This window comes from Canis lupus, chromosome 14, assembly GCF_011100685.1.
Source record: "Canis lupus familiaris isolate Mischka breed German Shepherd chromosome 14, alternate assembly UU_Cfam_GSD_1.0, whole genome shotgun sequence".
Taxonomy (NCBI): Eukaryota; Metazoa; Chordata; class Mammalia; order Carnivora; family Canidae; genus Canis; species Canis lupus.
The window spans coordinates 22,593,241-22,602,757 of record NC_049235.1 but is presented as its reverse complement, the minus strand read 5'-3'; the positions used below and the strand labels follow the sequence as shown (position 1 = coordinate 22,602,757).

Sequence of the window (9,517 nt, the reverse complement as noted above, 5' to 3'; positions counted from 1 at the left end):
TAGAAATGCTAGAAAGGTGCTCTTGTCTTTGTTATGGGGGAGTGATGCGCTATTATCAGTCAGACTCCATCTGTCTATATCATCTTTTAGGTGAGTTTGGTGTCTTAATTCTACTGTGAATCACACTCTGGTGAATTTATACCTGGGCTCCAAGCAGGGCTTAAATGGTAGTGGGCTAATGTTTTATCCCACAAGGAAATAACCAGTGGAATGCATCTTTAGGACATATCATTTTCCTATCTGTAAAAGGAAATCATGGGCATGCATCAACAGGACTTATCCACTGCTCTTTGGACTCCAAAGTGTAATTGTTTTCCTCATGAATGATCTCATGCCAAATGACTGAGCCTTACCCCCCTAACCCCCAAAAAAGCTGTATTTGTGTGTATGAGAGAGAGAGAGAGGAACTGGGATTATATTGTTGTCATTTACTTCAAGAAAGAGAAATTTAGAAGCTTTATGTTTCACTACTGAGCAGCCAAAATGGCTTTGAATATATTTCACCTACTAAAAGAAAGTGTGCTGGTTCGACAGAAATATTAATGAAAGAATAAAACGCAATTCTCAAGATATTTTTTCTTTTATTTAAAATGTTAACTATCACAACACATTATACAATGAAGTGAAGATCTTAGAATCACATTAAAATTTTTAAAACATCTCTATATAAGTCATAACACATGAAACATGCTGCAGGGATACAGTCTGATATCAAATCTTAGTACATTTCCACCATGAAAACAGATGAAGCACAAGCCTATCTGTGTTCCCTCTCCTTCAGCAGTGGCTGATGTGACTGCTTCCAAGAAACGAAGATGATTTCTTTCTTTGAAGAATATATTTCAGTTTCACTGAACACTGTGCTTTGTTGAGAAATGACCACTGATTTCTACATCTGAGGGAGTCATATTAGAATTATAACAGACTTTCACAGCACGTATTGGCACAATATGAAAAATAAACAGTTTTTTGAGTTTTCCACTCAAAACAATTATTATTAAATAAATAATTATTCCTCATGGTGCATGTCTCATTTTACCTTTCATTGGCCAGTGACACACACGAAGCTCAATAAATTACACATGAGGTGGTTTATTTGCGTCTTCTTTCATAATTCTGCATTGCGCTCCTTTCATAAGCCACTGAGAACAAAGAGAAGGCAGAGGGTTTTTTAAGATGATTCACTGAGAGAGCTAAATAAACTTCAAGACACACAGTAATGTATTAAAAACTCATGAATGACTTTTTCCCCTTTCATTGAAGTATTTCTAAGAGTTTTCTTTGCACATCCTCCAACCTTGCCTCAGTCTCTGTCCTGATTGGAAGTGATCTAACGACAGAATGCTTGGTTACTCATGCCATCTGCCATATGCTTGGTGCCCCCACAGCACAGCTCCAATCTTAATTCTCCACAACATTCTCGAGCAGTGGCAGACACCCCCATGGAGATTTATAGAAAGGATGATAGGAATAGGAATAGTAGTAGGATGAAAGCAAAATATGAGACTCTGATTCTAGGACAGAGTCAACAAACTACAGGCCAAATGGTTGCTACAGAGACTGCACGGCTCACAAAATCCAAAATGTTTGCTATCTGGCTCTTCATAGAAATCTGATGATTCCTGTTATGGGAGTACATACTGGTGTCTTGTGGATATATTCCAATGACGGACTGTCTTTGAAACTAAAAACAACTTCATTGACAGTAGGGCAATTCTGCTATCCACATACAACAGTGTAACTTACCTCCCAGCACTCTAATGGCCTGTGAAAAGATTAACCACTGCCTCCCAAAGTATTTAACATATAGCTAGCAAGTAATTTAAGTACTTTGACTAGCTAGGCTAGAAAAAAGGCACAGTATTAATATATTATATTATATTATATTATATTATATTATATTATATTATATTCAATTTCAAAGACGTCTGTAACCATGAAAGGATAAGGCTCAGACTGCTGTGATCAGAATACTTGAGTCTATTATTCATCATTTTAGTTAACTTATACACTTAGATTGACATTTTAGTGAAACTATGCTGCTTTTTAAAATTCAGTATGTCCTGTGTAAAATACTGAATTTAAACAAAAACTGTAGAAAGAACAGTGGAGGATCTGTAGGGATCCTAGCTCAGTGTGAAAGATCCGTTGAAAGAGGAGGTAGGTGAGGGCTGTAGGGTGACCTCTCCGTTTTCTCCACTGCGCAGCCGCCCTTGTTGGCATCCAGCACTGGGTTCACAATAAGCTGAATGCTTCATGCCAATCACCTTTGCGCTTCCAGGGTAAAACAGTTTGAGCCCCAAACTGGGAAGTTCTCAAGGAAGGAAACAGTCTATTTCTCATCCTGATTTGTTTGTATTAGGAGGATACCTAGCACAAGTTCAGTTCCTGACAAACTTTAGGTTACATGTTCTACTCCTCAGAGAAGTGAGGTGAATGGTGATGTAAAGTAACCAGAGATTGGTGAGTGTTAGCTGGAACAAAACATCCTCTTCACAGGAAGGAGAGTATTGTATTTGGTCCTTGAACCCTCTGAAACCATATGCAAATTTTTGTGTTTAAAAGCTAATGGGGGTTTCTCTACAAAGCAGGTTTCTAGATTTCTCAGACCATCAAAGAGGTCTGTGACCACAAAATGGTAAGAATCAGATAGCTGTAGAACACAATGGTAACCTTGCCTCAGCTGATCAAGTGAAAAGATCTGATTGAGTGTATATTAATTTTTTGCTCATTTTTCCTTTCATATTTTCTTAAAATGGAGGAGTGAAGATTTAGTCATAAATGGATTCTAATTCATTATAGTAATTCTATTTATCTATAATTACATTTTTACCTTGCACACATTTAAGAGCATTTAGTCTGTATAAATTGCACATTATCTATATTATTTGTAAAGTTAGCCATGTTCTGAGACCTGTATCAATTCTGGAAATAAAAAGCTGATGACTAATATGATTATCAAGAAGAGTTATATAAGGACTAGTGTACATTTCTACCACAAACCAGTGTGGTTTAAATTTACATTCCTTTTTCAAAAAGTAGAGGATAATATTATGTTAATAAAATAATTGAAAGTTTTTCATGAGGCACACTGGTAACATCTTTAAAATTCAAATTTGAAAAAAAAATTAAACTTGAACAGCCCCCAAATTACTGAAAAAGAAATACAAACGTAGTGTCTAAATTTGGAAGGTAGGGAACCAATGGTAAAATATATCATTTTTGCATGAATTTTCCAGATAATTAAGCTAACATTTCTTAGTTACAGATTTTCTAGAAACTTGAAATATTCTGAATGGCTAAGGCAACTGGTTACTTTCTAATTAATTGCTTGAATAATACTATAATTCTGTTTTCACTTAAGGTAAAATAAGGAGAGTCTGAATAGCTCTGGTTCCTAAGGAATCTAACTAATCACTATAAAGGCCTGAATGTGCTTTACAAAAGAATCAGTCTCTGAAAATGATAAAGTGTTTATTTAACCTTGAAAATGGTGTGATGAATGGGTTTTCAGATATATGTATGTGGCATTTACACAGAAGATAGGAACTGCAGAGAGGAAAGGAAATATGCTTTATGTCAAGGGAAAGACTTGTTCAGGATTAAGATGGGTTATGAGGATTGTGGCATCCCTTCTCTGTGAGGGTTTTACAGCCAGAACAGATTATAATCCCCAAGGTGACTTCATTGTGCTCCTTTTTGAAAGCACTAGAGTGGACTGTGTTACTCTCATACTCTCAAACATCCATCAGGATGTTTCGAGCTTGAGCTTCTATAATTTCATAAAGTATAAATACATTTGCTAGTTTTGTTTGTTTACTTTTGTGCGGGAAGACTGCCAGACATAATGTCTTATAAGCCTTTTGAATTACCTTGGTATTAAGTGAAATTGGTCTTATTTCCCATATACCCTTCCCCACTTAGTTCAGGAACGTTAAGTGTGGCTTATGTAACAAATGTATGGGGAAGAATATTAGACTAGCCTAAGGATTCAGGTGAGGTAATGATTAAACATGGCAGACTGTGATAAGGCTGGTACTTTGAGAAAATAAGATGCATCCTGGGTGAGATTAGCTTAGTCAGCTATAAATCCATTCTTGGATTTATTTATTGCAATTAGATTTTTTTTTTTTTACCATAAGTACTCATTTTAAATTTATCATTCCTTTTTAGTACTTTGAAAACTATGTCTTAGAAAGAAAATAATAGATTTCAGATACTGTCTATTTTCAGTCATGGTTTTATACATACCAGAATTTAAAGCTCTTTTGCCCATTAGTCCAACAAAGGAATCTGTTTTATGCCCTGGAAAAATACATTTAGGGGTATTTTAATATGTATATCTTCGAGGAAATAAACTGTTATAACTAGTACTGAAGAAAAGCAAGCTTTCAAATATATGCCTATATAATAAATATATAACCATTTCAAGTTTTGGTGAGCCTGAAGAAATGAAGATTTCTAGTAAGTCTTACAAATGACATAAAACAATACAATGAAAGCACTTTCCGTCATTCTATATCTACATATTAGCAAGTATACTTTGTGCACATTACATTTTATCTGTTTGTATATATAATGTTTTAAATATTGTGGCTTTTTAAGTTAGTTTTGGGTTTAGGGGGTCAATTTCACATGTGTGACAGAAATATCCAAGTGTATGTCCTCATGTTACTATGTTGTATTGCTCAGGAACTAAACCTTAGTTAAGTCAGATCCCTGCACCTGATGATTATAAACTTCTAGAAGGTCACTATTTTTTATTACACTGGATTTTAAAAAATACTTCTGGAAAAGTGTGTTAATTTTGACATTAAAGGAGTGCATTTATTTTCATTACATAGAATTTTGCTATATATAATTCCCTTGAAATTCAAATCTTTAGAATGTAAATATGAATTAGATTTATCTTCAAAGGTGAAGCCTTTGAGGAAAGTTACTATTTCAATTCTTGTGGGGAAAGGTCTCTTGGTTTATACTGTATTACTTGAGAAAAAGACTGTTGTCCCAATGTGACCTCCTCTGCCAACCAGTGAACCAAAAGTGGAGTTGGGGGAGGACACTGGGGTAAATGTGTATGATTAAGATGGACCCATGGGACTTCCTGTCAATTCCAGTTCCATTAACTGGGAAACAGATCTAATAAACATCAAGTGCCATAACTCTGTCATCTCTACTGCCCTAAGGAATATTTCCTTGTGCTTTGATAGATTGAGGGTCCCCATTCAATTATGGAATCAAAAAACTGCATTTCAAAAAAAAAAAAAAAAAAAAAACTGCATTTCTATTTATCTTTAACCCTTACTATGGATTCTCTACTCATTCACTCAATCCTCTTAATCGGCTGCTGGGTTACCCTAATACATGATATCATCATGAGATTTGGCATACTGAAATGTGAAGAGATGCCTATAAATGCTTAGTTTTTGTTTTGTTTTGTTTTTGTTTTTGCAGAAGTGGTGGGAGGTAGGAGATGGTGAGGGGTGAAAAGGGAGAGGAATCTGTGGTGGATTTTTATCCCTGGACTGAAATTCTTATCTAAAAGAGGTAATTTATAGGAGTTAAAAGATTTCTTCTGGCTCTCTCTTTTTTTTTAGCAGCTCAAAATGACAACAAATATTTATTATCTCACACTTTTTGTGGGTCAGGAATTCAGCAACAGTTTAGCAAGGAATTAAAGGATTTTTAACATAATGCATCCCTTTAAAACAGAGCTTTAAAAAAATCATGCTCTGGATGTAATTAATAGAAGTTTCCTCCATTCTTACACTGTCTTAATTGAAAATATTAAGTCCTAAATTATAACAGAAGATAAGCTATAAAATGAAATTCGATCTAATTTACATTTGCATTTGGTAAATGTCAAAATAATTTGAAACTTACTTTTATGAGAGATCTGGCCATGTCCTAGAAGAAAGAAAGGGAAAGTTAGCAAAGGCAGTAGATTTGTTTTAAAATGCTACATTATATTTTTAGAAGAGAATTATAAAATAAGTTGATTTTTAAAACATGTAATATTTCCCATTCATGTACTATCCTGAGGAATATAGCAGAATATACCATAAATGCTAACCAAATTATTAATGATAAAAACAAAATAGCAACCAAAAGGAATATTTTTAAGTGCCTTCTATGGGCCACAGATTCAAACCCAGGACTATGAGACCCCCGAGGCCTAACAATAATAACTGTTAGGCCACAACACCTGTTTTCTCACTTAAAAACAAAACAAAACAAAACAAAACAAAAAAAGAAACACATCTCCAAGCTGGACCACCATTTGACACTCAGGAAAGAGGGATACAAATCTATACCTTTACTAAACAGGCATTATCAAGAATCTGTATTTGAGCCCATAAAAGACTTTCTTTACGTTTCCTATATGTACATTCACAATAGTAAAATAAAGATTTATAGAAATGTTTACCATAAAGAGCTTTTAACAGGGCCACTTGTTTTTCAATTGAGGAATCTGACAAAAGATGAATCGACAGTAACTATTTACACATTCCACCGATGGTGTGATAAATTCAAGGAAATTGACTATTTCTATCAGGAGACATTAGGGAGCTCCATCTGATCGAAATCTAATCTAACCCCAAAGGTCTCCAACCGGTTTCCACTGGCACTTGGACCATTCTGACTACTACCCCTGGAGGCCCCGCGCCTCCCCTCCGGCAGCTGGGTCTTCTGTCAAGGGGGCCCTCAGCTAAGGCTGCTTCCTGTTCTTGATCTGGGTCACTCTCAGGACCTCTCCCTGCGTCCGAGGGCCTGTGCGTGTGTTAGCAGGGTGAGGGCCAGAGTCGCTCCCCGGGGATGTATCCATTTTAGCGTGGAAATTTCTCCTCAAAGGGCAGGAGAGACTGGGCGCGCTAGGACGCTCTAGGAGCCAGGAGCCCGGGAGGGTGGCTCAGAGACACGGAGGGGGTTGGCCGCCCATCTCACCAGCATCCCGTTTGCCCATTAATCCGAAGAACTGCTGAGGCTTGGGTCTCCGGGCGATTCTCTGCAGGAGATGCTCAAAGGGCTCGGGCAGCTCCTCCTGCGGGACAGACGCACAGACAAACGCGGGTGTCGGCAGCCAGCGCGCGGCCCCGGGGCGACCCCGAGTCGTTGCAGCGGTGCGCGCCAGCCCGGGGCGAAGCTCGGAGGCGGGCGGTGGCGCCGCAGGAGGCCGGGCTTCCCCAGGCGGGGGTCGGTGGGGTCCCAGCGCGGGAGCTCCCTACCTCGCCCCCCCCGCGGAACTCGGGTCCCCGCGCCGCCCCTCCCCCGAGCCCCGCCCCCGCGGTGAGCAGCCCGCGCCCCGCTCCTGGCAGAGCCCGGAGCCCCCCACTCCGCTGCCGCGCGGCCACCTGCCGTTCTCCCGATTCTGGCGCCGGCTCTGGGGACGCCTGGCCGCCCTGAGTGCACACACGTGTGTGTCGGCGGCGGGGAAGGGATGACAACGCTTTGCCGGCGACCTGCACCGCGCGACTCTGTTCCCTCGGGGCGCTCCCTTGCACCAACAGCCCGCGAGCCCAATGAAGGAGAACTTGCAGCTCCGTCCTCGAGTCGGTAATAAAAGTCCAAGCAGGAAGTCAGCTCCCACCCGCCTCGCCGCTCGAAGCCCCCAGCAGCTCGCCCTTTGCCCCTGCGTCTCCCGGGGTCCGGCGCGCCCCCTTCTGCCCCTGCCCTGCGTTTCCAAATGCCCGGGTCGAAATAAATCCCCGTTACCCCGGGATGCAGCCTCGGGAGGTTTCCAGTCCTGGGGGGACCCCGGGCTCACCAAGGAGGGCATCGTTCCTCCAGGAGTTCCCGAGACCCGACGGTGCAGTCCCCGGGAGGAAACTTGGATCGCGCGCACGGAGCTCGTGCGGGGACCCAGGGCGCGGCGCTCCTTCACACTCCGTCCCGCTCCCCGCGCTCCTCCCCGCGCTCCTCCCCGCCTGCGGTCGCGGTCGCGGTCGCGGTCTCGGTCGCGGTCGCGGTCGCGGTCGCCCGGCCTGCCAGGCTCACTGGAGCGCTATCGCGGGGGCGGTGACAGCTCCCGAGGCCGGGAAGAGCGGCGCGGGCCGGCTAGGGGCAGGGTCTCACCTTGATCTGGTCGCTGTCGGACCAGTCGGACCAGTAATTCAGATCATCGTTGGCTCCGATTTCTTCTGCAAACAGCTGAGTGGACACGAGAAAAAAGACGGCCAAGGCCACGAGGATTTTCATGTTGGATTCCTGGGAGGACTGGGGAAGAAGAGGCCGGGGGAGAAATATTGGAGAAGGCGCTCCAAGAGTTGCGGTATGATTTTTGGTCCCACAACGCAAGTCAGGGCCGGCTGAACCAAGATAAAAAGCCTAACGGGGCGGGGTGGGGTGGGGGACCCTACAGCACCCCGTGTACCGTTTAGGAAAGAGAATCACGCCCCAGCGTTTCTCAAATCCCCTTCTCCCTCGGTCCCAACTCCCTCAGTCCCCGACCCTCCGATCCGCACCTCCAGGCCGGGAGGCTCTCCCTGCAGGTGGAAAACAGAGGGACGCTGGCGTTTGGGGCACCCGCGTCCCCGCTGTGCCCCCCGCCCCGGGGGCCCCTCCAGCGCCGCCAGCCGCCACCTGGGAGCGCAGCGCGGCGCGGCGCGGCGCGGGCACTTACTGCGGCGGGCGGGCCGGCGGGGTTCCTCGGGCTGCTCGGGGCGCACGCGGGGCGCTCGGCCCTTAGGCTGCCGCGGCGGGGGAGGCGGTGGCGGCGGCAGCGGCTGCGCGCTCCTTCGGCGGCTCCGTGCCGCGCGGTATTTATCCGACGCTCGACGAGCCTCGGGGACCACGTGACTCGCTCCCCACGCGACTTTCTGCTCAATATTTAATTACCCGCCTCTTCTCCTTTGCTTGCGTCTGATCGAGAGTTTCCGAGACGGTAACCCGTCGGTGCCCGAAACATCTGGACCCAATCGGGTTCGAAATGACGCAATTTTAGGAAAAGCCAAGCTCTCGCCATCCAATCCCGAGCGGCCAGTCTTCTTCCGTCTGCAGATCTGACGCCCCCTCCCCTCTCCTTCGGAGCGAGGTTCCATGACACCTGAAATTACTCATCAAAATTGAGCGAAGTGACTCATTCCTCGGACTTCCGCAACTTTTTCGTCCCTTGAGACGTCAGGAGAAGTTGCACTTTTAAGGACGGCCAGATAACTGAAGGTATTAGGATACTGTCGTCGGAGATCCTACTAAGAGGAGCATTTCAAGGGGGGTGGGGGGAGGCTTTCCCCCCTCCTCTTTCACCTGCAGAGTGCCCTAGTGTTTCTGAGATCTGGCATCTCCTGTGAGCAGAGCATCCTTCTCCCAAATCAGCTACGACACGGGCGTTTCTCCGGCGTTACAGAAGGATTATCAGTCCCATAGCATTTCAGACGATGGAAGCAGATTTATTTCACATTTTGGAGAAAGGAGAATTTAAACGTGGCGACACACGTAGAACTTTCCTATCGGTGCCATTCTAGGATATCTTTTATTCCAAGCTAGCAAAACCCTCTTCCTTCGCACATCCAGGAGCAGG

General features: G+C 43.7%; 1 protein-coding gene across 4 annotated transcripts; it reads right to left on the bottom strand.

The window, feature by feature from the left end:
* Positions 1-561: 561 nt before the first annotated feature.
* On the bottom strand, positions 562-8,741 carry TAC1 (tachykinin precursor 1). Of its 4 annotated transcripts, XM_038556884.1 has the most exons (7): positions 8,621-8,741; positions 8,074-8,214; positions 6,946-7,042; positions 6,428-6,472; positions 5,884-5,907; positions 4,252-4,305; positions 562-1,142 (listed from the first exon to the last, which is right to left on the bottom strand). In XM_038556884.1, the coding sequence occupies exons 2-7, from the start codon at positions 8,194-8,196 to the stop codon at positions 1,093-1,095; spliced, it is 393 nt and encodes a 130-aa protein (XP_038412812.1). In that variant the 5' UTR covers positions 8,197-8,214; positions 8,621-8,741; the 3' UTR covers positions 562-1,092. The 4 variants fall into 4 exon arrangements, with proteins under 4 accessions (XP_038412812.1, XP_038412814.1, XP_038412813.1 ...); XM_038556886.1 differs by lacking the exon at positions 4,252-4,305; XM_038556885.1 differs by lacking the exon at positions 6,428-6,472.
* Between the last annotated feature and the right edge of the window lie 776 nt (positions 8,742-9,517).